Source organism: Canis lupus, chromosome 2 (assembly GCF_048164855.1).
Source record: "Canis lupus baileyi chromosome 2, mCanLup2.hap1, whole genome shotgun sequence".
NCBI classification, from domain to species: domain Eukaryota; kingdom Metazoa; phylum Chordata; class Mammalia; order Carnivora; family Canidae; genus Canis; species Canis lupus.
In genome coordinates this window covers 63,130,517-63,156,071 of record NC_132839.1, presented here as the reverse complement: position 1 = coordinate 63,156,071, position 25,555 = coordinate 63,130,517, and the positions used below count along the sequence as shown (strand labels likewise).

Below are 25,555 nucleotides of genomic sequence, written 5' to 3'. Positions count from 1 at the left end.
GGGACTGCTGTCCAGGGCAAGTGTGCCGCTGTGGTGAATAGTCATTGTGAGTCTCCTTTGTCTCTGGTCTCATGGCCTCATTCCTGACTACCTCTATGCCAGTGACTTCTGTCCTAGGGTTTCCATGAAGGTGATGCCTCCAAACACATGCCAGTGTCTGCACTCAAGATCTCATCATTCATTGGAATAAAAATTTATGTCTCACCCCACCTCCTCTTACTTGCTCCCTTCTCCTGTGTGTTCTCTGCTGCGCCTCTTTCTGATATACAGCACATTCAGCTTCTTCGTCTTGCTTAGCTCCTTCACCGGAATCGACGTTCCACAGGGGTGGCTGTTTTTGTGCATTTTCTAAGCAGGAACAGTGCCTAGCCTGGCATATTTTAAGAAACCCAAATATTTGAATTAGTGAATGAATGAGCATGGAAGTGAATAAATGGTGGAACCCCCTCAGTAGGATTAAAAAGATGGCATAGTCGATCTTAAGTGGATAAAGTGGTAAAAACCATCCAATCCTCTTGCTTTCATCATTTTATTGTTTTACTTTGTTTCCTTTCTGTGTCCTTTTAATGTGTGTGGCCCTTGCTCTGTCCCCTGTTGCTGTCCCCTGCCCTGGCTGGAAGCACTGCCTGTGCTCCCTGAACTTCCAGTCTTGGCTTCTCTGCCTGGGTCTGCTCCTCTGTTTGAGCCCAACTGTGCGTTTGGAAGATGGGTGGCTGTTGTTCAGGCTGGTCTGGGAGACAAGTAGAAATAGCAGTGATTTCCCAGAAGTTGCCCTGATGCAGGGGTGGCCTCATTCCCTAACTCCATTTGTCCTGGATAATGAATCGTCAGAGGAGGCTTTTTCTCATCAAATGTGAGGGGATCCCTGGATGGCTTAGCAGTTTGGCGCCTGCCTTCAGCCCAGGGCATGATCCTGGAGTCCCGGGATAGAGTCCCACATCGGGGTCCCTGCATGGAGCCTGCTTCTCCCTCTGCCTATGTCTCTGCCTCTCTCTCTATCTGTGTCTCTCATTAATAAATAAATAAAATCTTTAAAAAAAAAAAAGTGACGCTGGCCACCACAGAGGAAATGCTGGCCTATGTTTGTAGACTTTGTTCTTCTGCTACTTTTGTGAGGTTGTTGTCTTTGTTCAAGTCAGCTAAGATTGCTGGCCTTTTTAAAAATATGAGGTATAATTTACATCTAGTAAAATTCTTTTAAATTGTGTATATATTTCAGTGAATTTTGACACATTTATATAGTTACGTAACTACCATGACTGCAGTTAAGATGTAGAACATTTCCGTCGCCCCAAAAGTTCCCCCTGGTCACATTGGGAGGCATGCCCTTCCCCCGGTCCCTTGTAACCGTTGACTTGATTTCTGCCTCTGGTTTTGCTTTTCTAAATGTCACATAGACTCCTTCCACTAGTCATAATGCTTTGGAGAGCCATGCAGCAGTAGTTTGCTCTGTTGCTGGAGAGGTTGTAGAGATGCACCACGCTTTGTTTATCCATTCACCACTGATGGGTGTTTGAGCTGTTTCCAAATTCTGACTATTTTGCATAAAGCTATGCGAAGCTTGTAGAGGTCCTTCTCTAGACATTTGTTCTGCATGTTGCTGGAATGATTTGCTTTTGTTGGTTAAGGACTTTTTGTCTGTGCTCATGAAGGATGTTTGCCTGAAGTCTTGTCTTTAATGTCTTTCAAGGCCTCATAAGATGAGTTGAGATGCGTTCCTGCTTCATCTTTTTTTCTGGAAGAGTTTGTGTAGAATTTAGTATTATTTCTTTCTTAAGTGTTGTTGGTTCTTGCTTTCTGTGTCTCTCAAACTATTAGGTGGGATGCCAGGCAGGACATGGAAAAGACCGCAGGGGGATCCCTGGGTGGCACAGCGGTTTGACGCCTGCCTTTGGCCCGGGGCATGATCCTGGAGACCCGGGATTGAATCCCACGTCGGGCTCCCAGTGCATGGAGCCTGCTTCTCCCTCTGCCTGTGTCTCTGCCTCTCTCTCTCTCTCTCTCTCTCTCTCTGTGTGGCTATCACAAATAAATTAAAAAATTAAAAAAAAAAAAAAAAGGAAAAGACCACAGGGCTGAGGGGGGCCTTACTCGGCAGTCACCCTCATGCATACCTGGGAGCTGGGGCAGTCTGGTCAGCGCTTCAGCTGGCCTGGCTTTGCTCCTGTTGCCTTCACACACTCATTTCTGTAGCAGCATATGTGGGCTGGGGAGGGGTCTCCCTTCATGTTCCAGCCCCCTCTGTGTGGCAGTGGGCCACCCTTAACCTCCCCTTCAGCACGAGACTCCCACCCTGGTATCTTCCCTGTGCCTGGGGCTCCAGTGCAGCTCTGCTGGTGATCCTGTCCCCTTGTGATAGAAGCCAGAGTCTGCCAGTATCTCTAGAAGTTTTGGGTGGGATACACCCCCAGAGCCTCCCTGGAATGGCTGACCTGTATCTGTCTCCCATGGTGGAAAGCTAGATGCCCTCCTGTCAGTGGATCAGGCCTGTGCCTCAGGTGAAGGGCGCTTGCCACCACTGCAGCAAAGCTGCTTCCTCCCAGAGCAGGATCAGGCCTTCTCTGATGTGGAAGATTATCCTGGATGCCCCGGCACCCTGCCTTTACAGTTCCATGTTATAGACTCCCTCCATTCCCAGACCTTGTCGTGCCTGGACACTCAGGAAGTCTTCCCTCCAGACATCCTCATCCCTTTCACACTGGCAGGTCCCTCTTACTGCTCCATTCTCCAGCAGCCAGAGTCCATGACTCAGCATTGCCATCACTTGCTTGCTAAACCCCATGAGTCTTTTGCCTAAGACCTGGCTCACTGGCTCAGCACTACCCCTCCCTCCACCTGGTAGAGTGTTGCTGGAGAAAGCTGCAGGCCTCTGCTCCCTGCTGCCCATTGACATCGTGGTTCCGGGCTGTGGACAGGCATCTGGCATGTTGCTCTGGCTTTGTACCTGACCGCAGAAGGGTGTGAACCTTTCCTCTCCTTTCTTCCCAAACTCCCACAACCTCTTTGCCTTGCTCAGCTCAGCAGCTGACCTCACACTCCAGGGACACTCGGGCCCTGGCTCATCTGCCACCCCACAGTTGGGGGAGGCCCGCCCTCCCTGAGGCTTTCAGGTGCCTCTCCCCTTTCGTCTTCTCCAGGACTTTGTTGTTCTGGTGAGTCTTTTCTTCTTGGGCGCCACAGGTCTTTTCTTCTGTCCTGCCTCATGCCCAGAAAAGTACAGATGCTCTAGAATTGTCTATTTTTCCAATAACCCGCCTCTGACCTCGTGGTCCCTCACAACCATCACTCTCACTCCTACTCCCGTTGCAGCTGTGCACATCTCTGGGAAAATAATAAACTCCTGGTTCAGTTTCCTTTGTGGTAAGAGATTTTCCATTTCTTTTCCAGTTAGTTTTGATGCATTACATTCTGAGAAATTAAGAGTTCCTGGTACAAAATCGTGTAGAGGCCATGTGTTCATAACTTATCGTACTTACACATACAAATCTTTATCCTTATATTTGTGCTCTTTCTTTTTTGAACGAGTCTTGCTAGAAGTCTGTCTGTTTTGTCTTTTCAAAGAACTTTTTAACTTAAAAAAAAATCTCCTTTCTGTTTTCATTAATTACTGCTGTGTGTGTATAGACTTGATTAGTCAGTGCTGTGGCAAGTGTGGTGAGACTTTGGGAGCACAGCCAAAAGTAGTGCCAACCAGTCCCCCTGTGTCTTGCAGAGGCTTCCAGTGTGGGCAGGTTCTTGTCTTTTCCTCCAGATATATTCTGTTCTGAGTATTGAAAGGTAGTGATGACAAACACCACAGTGTCCTACATTGTACACACCTGTCAGTAAGTAGAGGCATGGGGTTCTCTTACTTTCTTCTCCTTGGAAGAAGGGCATGGATACCATGGCAAGGTGAGGTGCACGTTGATGGAGGGTGCTGTCCATTTCCAAGCCTCTTCTGAGGGTTCTTGATAAAGGTATCCAGGGTGCCTGTGCTATGGTACCAACTGCTTCTGGGAGTTGCATTCCTTGCAGATGTCACCTTGTGAGAAATCTTGTGGGAACCTGAGCCTGCCTAGGGCAGGCAGGGGGACAGTCTTGTCCCACTTTCTGGCTTCCAGGCCAGGAGCCACCAGATATTGTCATGGAGTTCCTGTTGCTCATGACTACAAATCTGGTTTTTTTCTTCTTTATGGTAGCTCTTTTGCCTTCCTGAGTTTTCACCCACCGTTTTTATCATTCTTCTCTGATAGGCACTGGAAACCTCTAATTGCTATACTAGATTTTGAAATGTTAGTTACATTGGCTCAATTTTAAGTATTATCCAGTTTTCATTATTTCTGTTTTCAACCATGAATTGTTGAGAAGTATTTGTAAATACGCAAACAGATCTTTTGGGTTACTTTTAATCATTGACTTTTAATTTCATGCTGTTGGATATCATAGTCTCTATTAGAGTGATTGCTCTCTGGTCAGTTACACTAATACATGGTTAACTTTTTCTGAGTGTTCCACGTGTACTTGAAAATGTATTCCCAGGATTGAGAGGACTCTATTCCCCGGTTAGGTCAACCTCTTGTTAATTACACTTTCTTCTATGTTTTTACTAAGTTTTTTGTGTGCTTAATCTGTCAGTTTCTGAGTAAGATTAGTTGAACTCTCCTACTCTGCATGTATAGTTGTCCTTTTTTCCTTATAAATATTTTCATTTCTGCTCTACATTTTAAAGCTCTGGTGGTGAATACATGTTAAAATGACTAAATCCTGTTGTATTATAGTTCTTTTATTCACTGAAGCCATGTGTGGTTTCTCCTAAAGGACTGCAGTTTGCAGAGCTACATGAGCTCCCTCCCCTTCTCCCCTCCTTTCATGTACTGTCATTTTCCGTCTCTTGGTGTTGGTGTGTTTTAGGTGGTCTTGTGTAGTCGGCATAAAGGTAGACTTGATTTGGTTTTGTTGGAGAGTCTCCTTAGTGGTGAAATTACTCTGTCACTCAGCAATCAGGGTTTATTTCTGCCACCATGCAGGTTATGACTCAAGCATCAACCTTAGCTCACATCCCCTCTGTGCCACTTGAATCTCTGCCTTCTTGGAGTTGACACTGTCCTGATGTTCCTGGCACTCAGTCTTCCTGCTCTTCTCTATCAATCGTGGCACCTGTATGCCTCTGCTCCTAAACAGTCATCCAGTCTCTTGTTTTGAATTTCATAGAAACAATATACAGTATACATTATTTTGTGCCTGATTTATTTTGTTCATCATTATATTTGAGATTCCTCAATGTTACAGGGTTTTTTTTCATTTTCATTACTATATACTATCTGCCCTTTTGAATATACTATGTGTTGGTTGTTTCCAAATTTTGCTATTATGATTGATGCTCTTGGAACACATGTTCATACATTCTATTGTGTGTACATGTGGGAAAGGAATTATTGAGTCATAGAGATTTATATAATTAACTGATTACAAGTTAAGATCAACAGCATATTTTTTTAAAGATTTTTTATTTATTCATTCGTGATAGAGAGAGAGAGAAAGGCAGAGACACAGGCAGAGGGAGAAGCAGGCTCCATGCCGGGAGCCCGACGCGGGACTTGATCCCGGGACTCCAGGATCGTGCCCTGGGCCAAAGGCAGATGCTAAACCACTGAGCCACCCAGGGATCCCCCAATAGCATATTTTTAAATGAAAACTATTTTCCAAAACAAAAACAATTTCATGAGTAAAGTAGCATTGTTTTATAAACAATGTTAGTGTTTGGACAATATTAGACAGCTAGATTCTCATATCTGCTTCTGTATTCAGTGTGTTATAGGTGGTTTTGATTGAAGCATTATGAGGAAAGTAATATGAGAGCTTTTTCAGATAATTGTGGATATTAGTTTTTGATACTGCTCCAAACTATGACAAGTAATAGTTTCTTAATGGTTGGTGGCGGTGTAGAGTATGAAACAGTGTCAGTGAATTTTTCCTGTGTGGTTAAATTAAAATACATTGTCTTTCTTGAATTCTGAAGGATACCTTACCCATTGGTGATTTTGTAACAGCATACATTTGTATAATAATGGTTTACTGAGTTGGGCAGATTCTTTCCGATACTGACACCGTTCATTATTCAATATAAATTATATTTGTGGGGCACATGTGTAGTTCAGTTGGTTACACATCTGACTCTTGATTTCAGCCACCAGGACTGGCCAAGGAACTCCTCTTTTTTAAACTAAGTGTATGGAAGGTGGAAGAGCAGTGGTTACTGGCACACTTCGTTGGGCAACTTTTCATTCTCACCAAAGCGCTGGCTGCTAAACCTGTCATTGCTTCTGCACCACCAGTCAACACAGGGAAAAGGCAAATAACATCTAGATGTTAATGTGAAAATAATTTTGACTAGTATACTTGCTGAAAGGGTGTTGGGGACTGCCATGGGTCCACGGACCATGTTTGGAGAGCCGCTGTTCTCTCGAGTACAGTGGTCCCCCATCTGCCATTCCCCTTTCCATGGTCTCAGATCCCACAGTCAGCCAATCCAGAAGCAAGTGATCCTCCTCCTGATGTGTGGTCAGAAGGGTAGTGGTAGCCTGACACTAGGTCACAGCACCCATCTCACTTCTCTCCTCCATTTCTTCATGTGGGCACTTTATCATCTCACATCATTGCATGAAAAGAGTGAGTGCAGGACATGGGTGCAAGAAATTTTGAGAGAGAGAGACAGAGACCACATTCACACAACTTTTATTACAATGTATTACTACACTGTTCTAGTTTATTATTACATATTAATATTATTATTGTAACTATTGTTAATCTCTTGTTGTGCCTAATTTGTAAATTAAACTTTATCGTAGGTATGTAAGTATAGGAAAAAACATAGTATAGGTAGGGTATGATAGATTCATGGGTTTAGGCATCCACCTGGGGTCACGTAACATATCCCTTGTTGATAAGATGGGTGACTGTATTTGTCTTTTTCCTTCAGACCTATGGGACTTCTTTATGTTTTACTGAACATGACCCCTTTGCTGGTTTTACGCATTGCAGAGACCAGCTGCCTCTTTTTTGCTTCTCTTTTAACTGTTTATAGTGTCTTTTGATGACTACAAATCCATTTTTTAAAAATATTTTATTAGAGAGAGAGAACATGAGAGGGCAAGGAGAAAGGGAAAGAGGGTCTCAAGGAACTTCTGCACTGAGTGTGGAGCCTGACACAGCACTCAATCTCACAATCTCAAGATCATGACCTGCGCCAAAATCAAGAGTTGGACACTTCACTGACTTTGCCATCCAGGCACCCCAAACACAAATTCATTTTTAATCTAGTCAGATTTCTCAAATTTTTCCTAAGTAGTTGCCACTTTATTTAGTTCTGTTTATTACAGATTTTTCCTATCATGACACAGTAAACATATTCTTTATTTATTTTTTTAATATTTTTTTATTTATTCATGAGAGACACACAGAGAGAGAGAGGCAGAGACACAGGCAGAGGGAGAAGCAGACTCCATGCAGGGAGCCCGACGTGGGACTCAATCCTGGGTCTCCAGGATCAGGCCCTGGGCTGAAGGTGGCACTAAACCGCTGAGCCACCTGGGCTGCCCCAGCATATTCTTTAGAGTGTATTTTCTTTTTCTATAAGTACTGTCCAAAGAAATAAGTGAATGACAAATGCAAGCCACCATGTGAATAATATATTTTAGTAGCCACATATCAAAAACTAAAATGAAATAGGTGATATGACAATCTATTTTTCCCTCAGTGTATCCAAACTATCATTTCAACCAGTACTCAATATAAAAAATGTTATGTTATTTTCAGTTTGTTTTGTATTAAATATTCAGAGTTGTTTGTATATTTTACTCATACAGTGTGCATCACTTAGGATGCTCACATCTCACAGGCTCAGTAGCCACGTATAACTTGGCTAGCATAGTAAACAGCACAGTCCTATATTTTTATTGTTTTGCCTTTCATATTTAGACCTGCAGCCCTCATGGAATTGAAATTAAATTTTTATATGGTGTGAGATAAAGATCTAGTTAAATTTATTTCCGTGTGGAAATCCAGTTCCTTAGCAGTGTTTGTTGAAATGACTGTTCCCTGCCCCCCTCCTCCTTGCCCCACTTTTTAGCACCACCTTTGTTACAGATCAAGCATCTGTATATGTGTGGATGTATTTCTGGGCTCTGTGTTTTGTTTCCTTGCTTTGTTTGTCCTTGTACTAACAGCATGTTGTCTTAATTACTGTAGCTTTGTAATAAATCTCATTTTCAGAGAAAAAGTACTCTTAACTCTGTACTCTTTAAACATGTCTTACTTAGTCTTCATTCTTTGCATTTCTGTACAACTGAAAATTATCTTGTGAGTTTATACATACAAACCCAAAATATATAGAACAACCCTGTTAGGATTTGACTGGGATTACATGGAGTCTGTAAATCAGTAGGAGGAGAATTAACTTCTTTCTAATACTATTAATAATCTAATACATGGGACACCTGGGGGGCTTAGTCGGTTGAGTGTCTGACTCTTGGTTTTGACTCAGGTTGTGATCTCATGGGTTGTGGGGTCAGTCTCTGCAGTCAGCGCTAAGCCTGCTTGGGGATTCTCTCTCTCTCTCTCAAATAAATAAATCATTTAAAAAAATCTAATAATCCTTTTGAGTAGAGAGTCTTTTTCTAAGTATTCTGTATTTTTCAGTGTCATGTATTGCTCCTTTAAAAAATAGGGGGATGGCACCTGGATCACGTAGTTGGTTAAACTTCTGACTCTTGGTTTGTCTCAGGTCATGATCTCAGGGTCGTGGGATCGAGCCCTACATTGGGCTGTATGCTCAGTGCAGAGTCTGCTTGAGATTTACCCTCTCCCACTGACTCTTACCCTCCCCTCAAATAAATAAATCTTTTAAAAAGAAGATTGACCCATTGGTATTTGACTTTTATCTATTTTAAATGATACTTTCTCTATTCTTCCTCTTCTAACTTTATTGGTACAGATGTATTCACTTTTTATTTTTTGTTTATTTAATTTGTTTTTAAAGATTTATTTATTTATAAGAAAGAATGAGCTTATGTACAACGCATGTGGAGGGGAGGAGCAGAGGGGGAGAGAGAGAAGCCAAAGCAGACTCTGCACTGACCACAGAGCCTGACATGGGGTTCCATCTCCCAACCCCAGGAGTTGGACCTGAGTTAAAAATCAAGAGTTGGACGCTTAACCAACTGTACCACCCAGGCAGCCCCACTCTCTCTTTTTAAATTTTTAATTGAAAGGACATTGCAAACCCTTAGTTTATGATTCAAATAGGTCTTGGACCTTACTTTTCTTAATTGAAGTGGAATTTTAATTTTTTGTTTTTTTAAAGAGTTGCAATTTCAAGTTACAGTCAGTTGGTCGCTCAGATGTTGTTTGTATTGCTGGATAGTCCTGTAGCACTCACTAAAAGACTCTGCACAGATGACTTTTACTCTCTGTCTCAACCTTGGTCACTGGCACAACACCTGAGGCTTCGGGTAGAGTGGGAAGTAGAATATGAAGGAGGCAGTTCTGGAGAACATCTGACATTTGAGACAGAGATGAGTGAAAAGCAGACATCAGAGAAATAGAAAAACAAGAAAGTGTGATAAGCAGAGCTAAGTGACAGTAATCATTTAAAGGATGGTGTGGTTAGTAGCTGTTGGGCCTAGGATTGGATTTTTTTGCCCTACTTGAAGGTATTAAAGTACCTTGTTACTATTTCATGGGTGCTGGCAGGACATGAGACTCCTGCGTCAGAGACAGAGGACTTTATTGCTCATAGCGCAGCAGCTGTCATGAGCATGAGCATGTCTGCTCCGCTTGTTCCCTTTCCCTCCCCAAACACCTGTCTGTGAAGTGGGGAGGCCTGCATACATGCTGCGGGTACGGTGACTTTGTGTTGGGGTTCAGGAGCACTGAGGGGGACATCTGCTTGCACTTTGTCTCAAGATCATCTGCTGCATTAACTCTGAGAACCAGCCCAGGGTTGGGAGGGCACAGGGGAGAATAGGCAGAGCCTTACAGCCTTGGCACATCCAGCAAGACTGAGAGTTGGCTTGGGAGACCTGTGGACGGCTGTTTCCCAACTGTCCTCCCAATAGACATTAAAATGTTAACCAAGAAAAGATATGAAGTGTTGAACGTGGCAACAAAGAGATTGTATCTGACCTTTGCTAGACTCATAGTGGAAGTGTGGGAGCAAAAGCCAGACTGAGCTGCATGAAGAGTAAATTATTGGTGAAACTGAGAAAGTCAGTTTGAGGTGCTGATTTTCAAGATGCTTGACTGTGAAGGCAGGGAGGACAAACTAGAATAGGGGGTTGGAGGGGGACTGGCATCAAACTGTGGAAGGGAAGAGCTGCTGGTAGGAAGATGTTCCCTGACTTAAATTTTATTTTTTATTATGTAATATTTGAGAAAGCTATATATAAATACATGTATAATAAGCACGTTGTGAAGACAGTAAAGTGACACCGGCCAGCATCATACCCAGGCCATTCCTGATACTCGGGTGCCTTTCTGTGTCCCCTCCCCTGTGTTTCCTCCTCCCCTTTCTGAGGTCGCTGCTGTCCTTGAATTTTATAGTTATCCTTTCCATATTTTAAAATTCCTTTAAAACTTTATTGCCAGGCAGCCCCGGTGGCCCAGCAGTTTAGCGCTGCCTTCAGCCCGGGGTGTGATCCTGGAGACCCGGGATTGAGTCCCACATCGGGCTCCCTGCATGAACCCTGCTTCTCCCTCTGCCTGTGTCTCTGCCTCTCTCTCTTTCTCTCTCTGTGTGTGTCTGTCACGAATAAATAAATAAAATCTTTAAAAAATATAAAAATAATTAAAATAAAACTTTATTGCCTTTATGTGTATCTCTAAATAATAAGTTGTTTAATTTTGTTTGTTTCTGATCTTGATGAAAGTGGTGTATGCTTCTGTTATCTAATTCGTCTTTGTTTATAAGATTTCTCATGCTGGGATGCCTGGGTGGCTCAGTAGGTTGAGTGTCTTGCCTTTGGCTCAGGTCATGATCCCAGGGTTCTGGGATGGAGTCTTGCATCAAGTCCCAGCTCAGGGAGGAACCTGCTTCTCCCTCTCCTACCTGTTTGTGCTCTCTTGCTATCTCTGCCTCTCTCTCAAACAAACAAACAAACAAACAAACAGATATCTTGGGGAAAAAAAGATTCCTCATGTTGTCTGGGTAGCTTCACTTGCTCATTTTCACTCATTCATCCATGATTTGTATATAATTCACTATGTTACTGTATATAATTTATTCATCACTAATTTTGTTGAAAGATACAAAGTTTTACTTTTTTTTTTTTTAAACAATGATTAGTGATTTTTAAAAATGCTGTCAGGGCATTTGTATACCTCTCTCCAGGTATTCATTTGTAAGAGTTTTGTTAGAGTGTGTCTTGGTCAGGATTCTCTAGAGAAACAGAACCAATGGGGAGAGGCAGAGAGAGGTAGATCGATAGGTAGGTAAGTAGGTAAATAGATAAAGAAGAGAGAAAGAGGAAGGAAGGAAGGAAGGAAGGAGATTTATTACAGAGATTAGCTCATGTTGTCTTGGAGGCTGGGAAGTCCCACAACCTGTGATCTGTAAGCTGGAGACCCAGGAAGCTGGGGGTGTCATTCACTCTGAGTCCAAAGGCCTGAGAACTAGGAGTGCTAATGTCTGAGAGCAGGAGGTGGATGTCTCAGCTGAAGCAGGGATAGTGAATCAACCCGTCGTCGTCATCTTCTTCTTCTTTTTTTTTTTAAAGCTTTTATTTATTTATTTGAGGGAGAACATGAGCAGGGGGGCAGGGAGAGCAGAAGGAGAAGCAGACTCCCCACGGGGCAGGGAGCCTGACACAGGGCTCGATTCAGGGACTCACTGGGATCATGACCTGCATTAAAGGTAGATGTTTCACCTACTGAGCCACCCAGGCGCCCCAAGCACTTCCTTTTTTGTTCTTTTAAGACCCTCAGTGGAATGGGTAATGCCCACCCTCAACAGTGGAGGAGATCATCTTCATTCAGATTTTGGGTTCAAATGCTCATCTCTTCCAGAGACATCCTCACAAAACACCCAGAAATAGTATTTTACCGCTGTTATCTCTTAGCCCAGTCAAGTTGACACGTAAAATTAATTATCAAAGTGCTTGGGCAGCCCCTGTGGCTCGGCAGTTTAGCACCGCCTTCGGCCCTGGGCGTGATCCTAGAGACCCGGGATCGAGTGTCGCGTCTACCTGCATGGAGCCTACTACTTCTCCTTCTGCCTGTGTCTCTGCCTCTTTCTCTCTGTGTGTGTCTCTCATGAATAAATAAATAAAATCTTTTAAAAAAAATTATCAGAGTGCTTATTTAGGGGGTAGAATGGCTGGGTTGTAGGTTACTCAAATGCTCACACAAGATAGTAACAATTTCCCAAGTGGTTGTTCCCGTTTATATCCCTGCCAGTGGTGTTTGAGTTGTGGTTACCCATATTCTTGCCTACACTTAGCAGTGGGTAGGCAGAATTTGAATTTGTTTGGGAGTGGGAATGAGTAAGGTAGAGAGAAACGGCAGTGCCCATCAGGTCCCACCAGGACAGGAGAGCTGGAGTCTCTTTCAAGAAGAATCAGCCTGTTGAGACAGGATTCTCAGACAAGGCTGCATAGGTGTAAAAGTTAGGTGGGGTGGGGGTTGTGGAAGTCAAGAAAATTGCTGCCAGAAATCTCTTTTATAAATTTTTTTAAGATGGCATTTAAGACCATGCACCTTTTACTTTATTTTTATTTTTAAAATATTTAATTTATTTATTCATGAGAGACAGAGACACAGGCAGAGGGAGAAGCAGGCTCCCTTATAGGGAGCCCGATGCGGTACTCGATCCCAGGACCCTAGGATCATGACCCAAGCCGAAGGTAGATGCTCAACCTCTGAGCCACCCAGGCACCCTCTTTTATAAAAAATTTTTTGAGACGGAGAGTGGATTTCATGGGACTGGGAAGAACCAGGGAGTGGGTAAGGTTTCAGATGGTCTCCTTGAGAAATAAGGGTGGTGAGCTGTCAGGGTGTCTGGGCTACAGCTAGCTGAGGTCCTATTGGAGGTGGAGACATGGCTGTGCCGTGGCCCTGACCTACCCAGCACCCAGCACTTTCTCTTCAGTAGCATCCCTGCATCCCCAGCATGTATGTGCTTGTTGGACCAGGAGAAAAAGGCAGGGCTGGTTGGGAAGGGGAAGGGTGGCTGCACAGGCCCAGTAGAAGCCAGGCCTCCAGGATGCCTGCTTGACTCCACCACTCCATACCCGCTCCCACAGGCATGCACCATCCCTTTCGCTTGACACATGCATGCATCCACCTCAGCCACAGCCGCTTTGTCCTGGCTCCTGTCTCACCTAGCTCAATGTTTCTACACAGGCCTGGCACAGAATAGGCCCCACATGGATGGTTTTTGGATGAAGGAATGAGCCTACCTTTAATTTATATCCAAAGGATATAAATATTTTAGGACCTCAAAACATTTACAAGTATTCATCCTACACAGTAGCGTTTACAGCTTGGGAGGCTGTGGATGTATTTTTGTGGAATTCAGTGAATTTTCTGACAGTTAAAACAATTTTTGTTTGTATTCTGGTAATGGGGAAGGGCCTGCTGTGTATCAGAGTGTTTTTTTTTTTTTTAAGATTTTATTTATTTATTCATGAGAGAGAGTCACACACACAGAGGGAGAGAGAGAGAGAGGCAGAGACACGGGCAGAGGGAGAAGCAGGCTCCATGCAGGGAGCCTGACGTAGAACTTGATCCCCCGTCTCCAGGATCACGCCCTGGGCTGAAGGCAGTGCTAAACCGCTGAGCCACCTGGGCTGCCCTATCAGAGGGTTTTTGCTCCTGCCTTCTGTGACCTGCTGAGCCTGGATGCCCTGCTTGTCAAGGCCACTGAGGAAAGAATAGAGGTTCTCTTAATACTTAGGTTCTTCTCTGAGGCCAAGCAAAGACCTTCCAAAGCTATGGCCTGCTCTGTGCAGGAGAGATTGAGACAGGCAAAGAGGTGGGGTGGTCCAGATGTTTTGTAGAGAGATTTCCAGGGATACAGGCCTAACTCAGAAGAGCCTGCTACTTAGTAGTCAGAACCAAGCCTGTGTTGAATTTAGCAATTTGGGTTCAGTTAATCATTCATCTGTCTCTTTAAAATAATGTTAATTTGAATAATGATTTCTGGTTTTTAAAATTTTAAGTTGTAGACCAGCTTGGGTTTTTATAATTACACAAAGGCTTAAAAAGTATAAATTATATTGCATTTTACACTTGTGTATGTTTAAGTAATGAAAATAATTTAAGTCTGGTGTGAGGGGGATCCCTGGGTGGCTCAGCGGTTTGGTGCCTGCCTTTGGCCCAGGGTGCGATCCTGGAGTCCCAGGATCGAGTCCCACGTCGGTCTCCCGGCATGGAGCCTGCTTCTCCCTCTCTGCCTCTCTCTCTCTCATAAATAAATAAATGTTAAAAAAAAAAAAAAAAAAGTCTGGTGTGAGGGTGTGAGAGATGGTATTTGGGAGAATTACTGTTTTCTGTGAAGGGGTCTTTGTAGCACATGGGCATCCTGCCTCAAGGAGGACTACTTGTCAAATTAAGTAGAAAAATTCTACTTAAAAAATTCTATTTTTCTGTTTTCAAGCTTGATCATTTTATTTTATTATTTATTTATTTATTTATTTATTTATTTTTTTTTTTTTTAAGCTTGATCATTTTAAAGGCTTTCTTTTGATTCTGGGCATGAACAGTTGTATCTTGGTTCTGATATGTATCATTGAATTGTAAGTCTTGCATTATATGCTAAGGAGCCAGGTTCTCCCAACAGTTACCGTGCTCTCGGGTCTTATCAAGGCATACGGTCTCAGTTTAAACCAGTTATTTAAGAGTTTGCTAATATTTGTTCATATCTTGAATGTTTGCCCTGTTGGGTCTTGGCTCCTAATATAAACATATAAAATTCCTTTGTAATGAACATCGTAAAAGTGGTTGCTGATACGGTTTGTTACCACTGCTCAGAGCTGTTAGATTGGGAATACAGAACTTGAATCAGCCACATAGAAAGATAATCCAGGGGGACCTGGGTGGCTCAGTGGTTGAGCATCTGTCTTTGGCTCAAGGCATGATCTCGGGGTCTTGGGATCAAGTCCCACATCGGGCTCCCCACAAGGAGCCTGCTTCTCCCTCTGCCTGTGTCTCTCTGTGTGTCTCTTATGAATAAATAAATAAAAAACTTTTAAAAAGAGAAAGATAATCCAAATGGTGGTCTCTGGCTTTTCTTGCTTAATATAATGCTTCTGAGATTCATCTGTGTTGTTGTATGCATCTACAGGAAATTCTTTTTTACTTCTGAGTAGTATTCCATTGTATGCATGAAGCACAATTTGTTTATCCATTTACCAATAGAAGGACATTCGTGGTTTTTGGTTTTGGCTATTAACAATAAAGCTACCAGGGGCTTGCGCCCCTTGCAGGCGGTGTCGGCCTCGGCCGGCGGGGGGAAGGATCGGTGTCCAGGCTGCGGCGGTGGCCTGTGGCCTCGTTCCTCCACCCCGCCTCGCCCGTCCCCCACCCTCAGTCCAGGTACCTAGCGCATCCTGGCGCGGAGGTTTAAAGACCCTTTGGGGGTCGCCCGTCCGCCTTGTGTCGGGGCAGTCGGGCCCGCGGGGAGAGTCCCCTCTCCCCCAGACTCCACCGCCCCGGGCCCCGCCACCCCGCATCCCTGGTGTGGCATGGGGCGGGGCAGGTGGGAACCCCCTGGGCGCCTGTGGAAAAAAAAAAACAATAAAGCTACTAGTAACATTTCAGGGGCGCCTGGGTGGTTCAGTCGGTTCAACATCTGACTCTTGATTTCAACTCTGGTCTTGATCGCAGAGTGCTGAGTTTAAGCCTTGCTTATGGCTCCGCCACTGAGTGTGGAGCCTACTTTCAAAAAACAAACAATAAAACTACTAGTGACATTTGAGTACAAGTCTTTGTGTGTACAGTTTATTTCCCTGGTAAATACCTAGGAGTGGAATTGCTAGGTCATAGGTTGAGTGTATGATTAACATTTTAAGGAACTGACTTGGAATTTTTCAAAGTGCTCATACTATTTTCCAGGCATGTATGAGGGTTCCTATTAATCTGTATCCTTACTGAGGCTGGACATATTAACAGTCCTTAATTCTTTATAGTAGCCATTCTAGTGGCTCATAGTGCTATCTTGTGATTTTGACTGGCATTTTCTTAATGACATGCTGGACATCTTTTCATGTGTTCATTTTTCACCTATATCACTTTGGGGAAGTGGCTGTTCAAATCTTTTGCCTATTTTTAACTAGGTTGTCTTAATATTATTGAATTGTGAGATCTCTATAGTATATTCTGAATATAAGCCTTTTATCAGATATGTTTTTCAAATATTTTCTTCTGGTGTGTGGCTTGTCTTCTCATTACAGAACATTTCTTTGAAGAGCAAAATTCTAAAATTTGATCAATTTCTAAATGATTCACGTTTCTAGTGTTCCATGTAAGTAATCTTTGCTACCCAAGGTTATAAATTTTGTCCTGTGTTTTTTTTTTTTTTTCTAGATGTCTTGTGTTTTGAGCTCATATGGTTGCTCTGTGATCCATTTTGATGAAGTTTTATATCTTTTATAAGTAAGGTTGAGGTTTACCCTTTTTGTATGTGGATATCTACTTGTTTGGGAACTATTTGCTGAAAATACTATTTTTTTCCTTGTTAAATTACCTTGGCATCTTTGTAAAAAATCAGTTTTGTTTTTTGTTTTTATGTGTGGGTCTACTTCTGGATTCTGTCTTCCACTTTACCTATATCCTCATCCTTTTGCTAATGCCATACAGTCTTGATTCTTGAAGCTTTTTACAGTAAGTCATGAAACTAGGTAGAGGTTCTCATTTTGCCTTTTTTTCAACAGTGCATTTAAAAAAAAGAAATACAGAGTTTTTTATTGACTATATCCTTTGAAAGCTCATTTATTAATTCTATTGGTTATCTGGTAGGTTCCTCAAGATTTTCTTTTTTTTTTTAATTTTTTAAATATTTTATTTATTCATGAGAGACACGCACACACAGAGAGAGAGAGAGAGAGAGAGAGAGAGAGAGAGAGAGAGAGGTAGAGACACAGGCAGAGGGAGAAGCAGGCTCCATGCAGGGAGCCCGATGTGGGACTCGATCCCCGGACTCCAGGATCACGCCCTGGGCCGAAGGCAGGCGCTGAACCACTGAGCCACCCATGATCCCCCTCAAGATTTTCTACATAGACGAAAATATATCATCTACAAATAATATAATTTTATGTATATAAATAATATATATATTTTTTCCTTTCCAATCTGTATGTCTCTTTTTTTTTTTTTTTTTTTTTCCTCTTTGTCTTACTGCATTGGCTAGGACCTCTGGTATGATGTTGAATATGAGTGTTCTGAGCAGACATCTTTCCCTATTTCTAGTCTTAGGGGGAAAACAGTCTTTCACTATTAAGTGTGATGTTAGCTGTAGGATTTTGTACATCAGGTGGTCTTCTCCTAGTTTTAGTTTGCTGGGGGTTATCGTGAATGGTTATTTAATCTTGGCAGATTCTTTTTCTACATCTCTTGAGGTGATCAGAGTTTTTCTTTTTGAGTTTGTTAACAAAATTAATTATGGTAATTTTTGAGATGTTGAATGGACCATGCATTCCTGTGATAATCCACACTTGATCATGATGTATTATCTTTCCAATGGGTTGCTATATTGGCTTTGCTGGGGTTTTGTTAAGGACTATTTGATCTGTATTCACGATGGATAATAGCCTAAGTTTCTTGTCTCACAATATCTTTGTGTGGTTTTGGTATCAAGATAATACCTTGTAGGATGAACTAGGAAGTATTTTCTCTTTAGTTTTCTGGAGAAGTTTGTGGAGAGTTGGTATTATTTATACCTTAAATGTTTGGTGAAATTCACCAGTGACCTGGAGTTGCCTTATTAGGATGGTTTTCATCTATGAGTTCAGTTTATTTGGTAAAGGCTATCTATCTCTTCCAGTGTGTTTTACTAATTTTTGTCTTTAAAGAAATTTGTATAGTCATTTTACAGTTTATGTAAGTCAAGTCATTATGCTCTATACCTGTATATAGTTATATAATGCTGTATGACAGTTATATCTCAAGGAAATTGGGGAAAAAAGAAATTTGCCCATTCTGTGTATCAAGTATATTGGCATGAAGTTGTTCCAAATATTCTCCTATACCTGTCTTTTTAATTTCCATGGAATCTATAGTGATATGCCCCTGCCACTTTTTCCTGATATTAGTTGGTTGAGTTTTATCTTCCCCTCCTCCCCCCGGTAATAACCCCGGCTATAGGTCTATCATTTTTATTAAGCTAAGAACCATATTTTAGTTGAATTGATTTTTCATTTGTCTGTTTCATTAATTTTTGCCTTTAGGTTTATTATTATTATCTTTCGACTTCATAGTTAATTTCATAAAATTCTATTTAAGCATGTCTTCAGCTGCATCCTCCAAATTCTGATATGTTTTTCATTTTGTTAAAAATATTTTATGATTGCCCTTATTGTGATTTATTCTTTGACTCATGAATTATTTAGAATTGTATTTTTTAATTTCTAAATACTTTGGCATATTTTCCAGATATTTTTCTTTTTTTATTTAAACTTTAATTTTAATTTATTTATTTGAGAGAGAGCGAGCATGCACGAGCTGTGGGGAGAGGGAGAAGCAGACTTCCTGCTGAGCAAGGAGCCCCATGCTGAGCATGATCCCAGTATCTTGGGAGCCAAAGGGAGATGCTTCACCTGCTTCACGGAGCCACCCAGGTGCCCCCCCCCAGATATCTTTTTCTAATTGAAATATAATTGACACATTACATAGGTTTAGTATATAGCATAATGATTAATATTTGTGTATATTACAAAATAATCTCCAATTAACATCTGTCACCAGTTACAAAAAAAGGTTTTTTCTCCTTGTGATGAGGACTTTTAAGATCTATTCTTAGCAACTTTCAAGTTTGCAACACAGTATTAACCAAAGTCATCATGCTGTACATTATATTTCCATGAATTATTTACTTTATAACTGTAAGTTTGTACCTTTTGACCCTCTTTTTGTTATTATTAGCTTAATTCTTTTGTAATCAGAGGACATACTTAATATATTATTTAATTTTTAGAAATCTGTTGATTTGTTTTATGGCCAGTTTTGCTTAATGTTCTGTGTTCATTGGAAAGAATTTGAATTCTGTTGTTGGGAAGAGTGTACTGAGAATGTTAGTTACTTCAAACTGGTTGATGGTGATGTTCACATATTTTGCATCCTTTGTGATGTTTCTGTCTAGTTCAATAATTGAAAGGACTGTTGAAATTCCATATGTAACTATGGGTTTGTGTATATTTCTCCTTTTAATTCCTGCTTCATGTATTTTGAGTTCTGTTCTTAGAGTGCTTACATATTTACCAGTTACTGTTTCTTGTTAAATCAATCATGTTGTTATTATATATTTATTTTATTTTCATCATGATTATCTCCTTAATTGCTGCTAACATCCCTTGTTCTGAAGCCAACTTTCTCTGACGCTCATAGAGCCATCCAGCCTTTTTAAGTTAGTATTTGCATACAATTCATCTTCCAACCTGTATTTTTAACCTACTTGTACAGTCTTTATAATCCTGTATTTTTAACCTATTTGTACAGTCTTTATAATCCGTCGTAGAAAGCATGGTGGCTCTTGCTTCTTAATCCAATCTGACCATCTCTTCTAACAATTGGAAATTTTAACTATTTCCATTTAATATAATTATTGATGTGTTTGGATGTAAATCTACCATCTTGCTTTTTTCTCCTCCCTCTCATTTTCCCATCTGTTGTCTGCTACTCTTTCCTACTGTTTCCTTCTTTTCCTTAGGATTAAGTGAATTTTTTCTTTTTCTTTTTCTTTTCTTTTTTTTTTTTTTTTTTTTTTTTTTAAGTAGGCTCCACACCCAGCATGGAGCCCAACACGGGGCTTGAACTCACGATCCTGAGATCAGGACCTGAGCTGAGATCAAGAGTCAGTTAATGACTGAGCCACCCAGGCGCCTCTTGAATATTTTTTTATTCTATTTTGCCTCCTCTTGGCTTATTAACTATCTCACTTTGTTTCATTATTTTTAGTGGTTCTAGAATTCACAATACATATCTTCAAATTTGCAACTTCTACTTTCAAGGAATATTATATACTTAATATGTAGTATTAAGGGCCTTAAAATATTGCACTCTGAGTTCCACCAGTTGGGTAGTTGTCTGTTTTTCTCATATACATTACAGACTTTGCCATACATTTTTATTTTTGCTTTAAATAGTTAATTATCTTTTTTAAAGACTTTTAAAATGAGCAAGGTCCTTGCCCCCCACTTTTTGGGTTGGTGCTCATCACTCCTGCATGTAGCTCCATTTGTTTTTGATTCCTCTTCTGCCTCAAGGACTGCTTGTAACAGTTTTTATAGTACAGGGAAGCTTCTGTTTGAGAGCTTTTCTTTTGCTTTCATTTTAAAAAGTTATTTTTTTTTTTAAAGATTTATTTATTTATTCATGATAGACATAGAGAGAGAGAAAGAGGCAGAGACACAGGAGGAGGGAGAAGCAGGCTCCATGCACCGGGAGCCCGACGTGGGATTCGATCCCGGGTCTCCAGGATCGCGCCCTGGGCCAAAGGCAGGCGCCAAACCGCTGCGCCACCCAGGGACCCCTTAAAAAGTTATTTTTGTTTAAAATTCTTTGGTCATTTCTTTGCTGGCTTCCCCGGTTTCTGTTGAAAGCATGTTGTCATGCTTGTCTCTGCTCCTGTGCATAGAAGGGATGTTTTCCTCTGCCTGCTTCTCAGATTTGTACTTCATTGTTACTTCTCAGTCCTTTTTAATATGTCTTGGTGTGGTTGCTTTCTGTTTATTGTGCTTTGGTTTAGAGGAGTTTTTAAGATATTCGAGTTACAGTCTCATCAAATATGGGAAATTTTTAACTATTTCTTTATATAATCTTTTTTTCTGAGACACCATTACCCACATGTTAGACTTTTTAGAAATGCTTTATTTTTTTGTCTTGTTTCTTGCTGTGCCTCACATTTGAATTTTTTATTGTTTCAGATTTAATACTCTACTGTAAGATATATTTTTCATCCCTAGAAGTTCCATTTGCTACTGTTTATACATCTTCACTTTCTCTCCTCTCGTGTTTATGTTTTCCTCTACTTTCTGACACATAGAGTTTATAATCACCAGTTTCCGATTCTTATCCATTGGTTGCTTCATTTTTGTTATTTTAAGATCTGTTTCTGGGCAGCCCCGGTGGCACAGCTGTTTAGCGCCGCCTGCAGCCCAGGGCATGATCCTGGAGACCCGGGATCGAGTCCCGCGTTGGGCTCTCTGCGTGGAGCCTGCTTCTCCCTCTGCCTGTGTCTCTGCCTCTCTCTCTCTCTCTCTCTCTCTCTCTCTCTCTCTGCATCTCTATGAATAAATAAATACTTAAAAAAAAAAAAAAGATCTGTTTCTATTGATTGGTTTCCCTCATGGTTATGTGTTGTATTTTCCTTCTTGGTTTTGTCATTGGATGCTGGACAATGTGTATTTTACATTGTTGAGTGCTGGGTTTTGTTATATTCTTTTAATTGTGTTAGACTTGGACAGAACAAAATAAAGTTAAATCTGTATAAGATGAGTACTAGAAGGTGACACATTTAAGGATGTACTATGTAGTCATCATGGGCTATTTTAAAGGGCTTCATTTCATCCCTTGTCACCAGGAAATGTTACTTTCCAGGTTCTTGGTTGCTGTTCTGAGTCTGTCCTGTGTGTCAGGCAGCATTGTTGGTGCTAGTGTACAGCGGTGAGCAGGACAGAAAGGGTCCTGCTCTTGTGGAACTGATCTTCCAGTGATGAAGACAGGTAAAAACAAAACAACAAAGAACAAGGGAAACACCAGGATTTCATGTAGCAGTTTGTGAATAAAAGATTAACAGGAGTGACTAAGGTCAGTCATTTGAACAGGGGCACTTTGGCACCAAGAACCGACTGTTAACTAGTAACAGAAGATCAGCTGCGCAGATCTGGGAAGAGAACACTAGAGTCCAGACATGGGCAACCGGGGAGCCCCCACTATCAGGCCGGGTCAGCTGTAGGAGAGGACTTCAGGCTGGACACCCTTGAGAGAGGCTCTCTGGGTAGCAGAACAGCTATTGAGAAGCTGCAGGCCAGGCCTGACAGGCTGTCACGGGAGTGGGTGTGCTCAGTCCTGCTCCAGCCCAAATGACCAGTCGCTGCCACCTCTGTGATGTTCCTCCAGCGCCCCCTGCCGGCCAGGCCCCTGCATGGTGTGCCACTGGCCAAGCAGCTATGTTTGCTGGGTGCTTTGTTGGTGCACACAGCAGGGCAAAGAAGGGTGGATGTGGGGCAGAGAGAGAGGCAGGAATGCTGCTACCTGGCTCCACCCGACTCCCTGCTGAGGTGTGACTGAGAATTCTGTCAGCCTGTCAGGCCGTTCACAGATTGAGTGGATTAGTAATCAAAGACTCAGTGAAAGAAAAGCTTTTAAATGTGTCCTAGAAAACCTTGAATACGGGTAAGAAGTTTAGAATCTGCTTCTAAGTAGCATGGAAGGTTCTGTGCAGGAGAGTGACAGGGTCTTACTTTCACCACCACTCTGGCTGCTGCTTGCAAAAGGGCTGTGGGTGTAGATGGAAATGGTGGACTGGCTGGGAGCAGTGGAGGGAGAAGGAGTGAGCTGTGCATCTGCTGAGCATGGGAGTCGCATGGGCAGCCTTGCTGTCTGATTTGAGGGGGCTGGAGGAGAGATGAATCCTCCTTTGTGCAGTGCACTGACCTGCTGCTCTTGGGGGACAGCCTGGTTCTGCCAGCGCTGCTTTCAGACCTGTCGAGCCCTTCTAGTCGCTGTGGGTATTAGAATCCTCTCACTTTCAGGTGCTCTGGTCCCATTTACCGAAAACCTGAATGCCACCGTTCTAAGGGCCTTCGTGGATCACCAAGGGCATGTCATGGGGTGGAGGGGCAGTGGTGCTTATCTTGCTTCCTTGGCCCTCCCAACTCTGCCTGGCTGGAGAAGGGGCTTTGGGCCAGAGTTCTTCAGGGGAGGTCTCCTTTCCGGGCTGTCTGTGAGTTCTCTTTGGTGACCAAGGCCCAGGGTCCTAACAGGTGTCCCACAGGTGAATGCCTCTTGCTTATAAGAGGCCCTCCTTTAGGTTTTCCTAGACCTCAGTGGGGAATTTGCACCAGACTGTCTGCCATGGAAGGAGGTGTGACACCTCCCACCCCTGCTCTGCCCCCTGGTGTAATTCTGGGACATACTCACCCAGCAGGAACTTTTTCAGGTGAAGCTGTTAGCTGACGCAAGCCCCCTGCCCCCAGCCTGCCATGTAATAGAGGCTGCTCCCTCCCGTGTCCATGTGCCCAAACTCCCAGGGGGCCCCTGACAGGCCTGGTTTCCCTGTGCTTCATCTAATAGGCGGCTGGGGTGGTGCCACAGGTGTCCAACCCCTCTGTACAAGCACCCGGCAGACGCCGCAGCCTCTCAGGTCTGGTCTCTGTTCTGTTTGTGTGTGTGCACTCCCTTCAGGGGCTGCTCCCCTGGCTCTGCCCTTCTACTTAGGCTGTTGGAGCGATGGCTTGGGGCTAGCTACCCTGTTAGTACCCTTTCTTCACCACGGGGATCATCTGTTCTAGGACTGGAGCCCACACGTCTGTGTTGTAATAATAGAGTCCCTCTCAGGTCCTGTCACTGAGGGACAAGATGCCAGTTGGGTGGGTGTGGGGTCATGTCCCAAGACAGGAGAAACCAAGATCGGAGGGGGGTTGGGTGGGTGAGGGCAAAGATTGTATTTATGTTACCTGTAATGGCTGTTGATGAGACCTTCTAGGGGCTTTTGGGTCCAGTCATGAGGGTTGGAGCTGGCATGAGTGTTGGGGCGTCACTTGGAGGAGGCGCCCACTGCGCTGATTGTTGCATGTGCTGATTAGGACCCTGGTAGAGGAGCTGCTCTTTTCTAAAGCATGAAAGAAACTTACTGTCTTCATGAGATTATGGTAGAACTATCCGAAGGTAAAAAATAATTGGTTGGAAACAAAATTCTTGAATGTCCCAAGAGAAAGTTATGCTGATGATGTCATTGGAGATCTTGTCAGTGTCTAGGTTTAAATTTATTTCTAAAAGGTATTTTTCTGACATGTTAATAAATTTGTACCTTGAACATTTGAATATAGTTTATTCTGTTCTCTTTTTAAAGCAGGGCCAAGACTTTCTTCTTCACTCCCCTCTTGGTGGGTCCCAGCCGGAGGCAGGCGGCGGGAGGCTAGCCCTCGGCGCACAGACACTGCCCTCAGCGGGGCTGGGCACTGCCCCCTCGGATGCCACGTGCGCCTGTGAGGCCTGCAGCGAGCGCAGGTACCAGTGTTGCCCGCGGGATGGATGGGAGCAGGGCCACTCTGACATGCTCTGGAGCTGGAACAGGAAAGGAGCCATTTCCATAAAGACAGCAGGCATTTGAGCCATCCCTGAGTCTGAGGAGCCTGGTGGTCACGCAGAAGAACAAGATGGATGTGGATCTTTGGTTCCCTACCCATGAGGGCTGGCAGGACCAAGCTAGTATTCAGGGAAAGGAGGCAGAGCGAAGTCATTAGAATCTGAGGCTGGTCTGCTGGAGAGAGAGCTGCCTCTTCCCTGGGAGGCTGAGCAGACTGGCACTGCAGTGGCTGCAGGGCAGAAGGGAAGAGAAGCTGGGACTTGGGGGCTCTGCGCTCAAGTCATCACAGGAGCTGGTGCAGCCAAGTGGGGAGCAGGGGCTTTGTGGGGAATGAGAGCTGCCTACTGGGCACCCCGAGATGGAGGAGACCATCAGCATTCCCGACAGGAGATGCTAGGTGTGCTTCTTCTTGTTGTGTGAGGAGGGTCTATACTCTCCTGGAGATGGGGGTCTGGGGGACCGGACAGCTGCAGGCACCTGGAGCTTGTGCTGGTCATCAGGCCTCCCTGTGGCCATAGCAGATGGGAGCCAGCTCCAGGAGCTGAACAAGGTGGAGGGTGCTGGTGGGAGTCTGTCCCCCATCCCCTCAGGCTGTCTGGAGGGTGAAGGGTGACCCAGACTGTCCACTAACCCTGACCTCCTTGCTCTTGTGCCGTCTCACAGAGAGATTTCGGCAGAGACGGACCGGGAACCTCAGCAGCTGCAGAACTATTGGTCAGAAGTGCGCTACATGGTCCGCTGCATTTACCGCCAGGCGGGGACCCCACTGGCCGACGACCAAGACCAGAGTCTCGTGCCCGACAAGGAGGGGGTGAAGGAGCTCGTGGATAGGTACACGTTGCCCCCTGCGTCATGTCCCTTCCTCACCTGCTGCCCAGGAAGCCTCCCCTCTGCTTGGGGTGGGCTTTCCTTTCAGGATCCAGTAAGCTCGGCTCCACTTGCTCAGCCCCAGCTGCACGGCCAGTCTTCAGCAGAGGGATTGCCAAAAGCAAGCCCTCTGGGTAGAGTTTCAAATTCTAATTCTGATGAAATGCTAATTGCCTTTTTAATAAAATGAAT

General features: G+C 43.4%; 1 protein-coding gene across 5 annotated transcripts in view; it reads left to right on the top strand.

Moving 5' to 3' along the window:
* Positions 1–25,555, top strand: part of FAM193A (family with sequence similarity 193 member A) — a 165,467-nt gene that overhangs the window by 66,567 nt on the left and 73,345 nt on the right. For 3 of the 5 annotated variants that reach the window (XM_072803966.1, XM_072803949.1, XM_072803957.1), the window contains exons 3-4: positions 24,260–24,417; positions 25,160–25,327. In XM_072803966.1, coding sequence (XP_072660067.1) covers positions 24,260–24,417; positions 25,160–25,327 — 326 coding nt within the window. The remainder of the gene's footprint in view (positions 1–24,259; positions 24,418–25,159; positions 25,328–25,555) is intronic. The other 2 variants (XM_072803976.1, XM_072803964.1) reach the window with 1 other exon arrangement.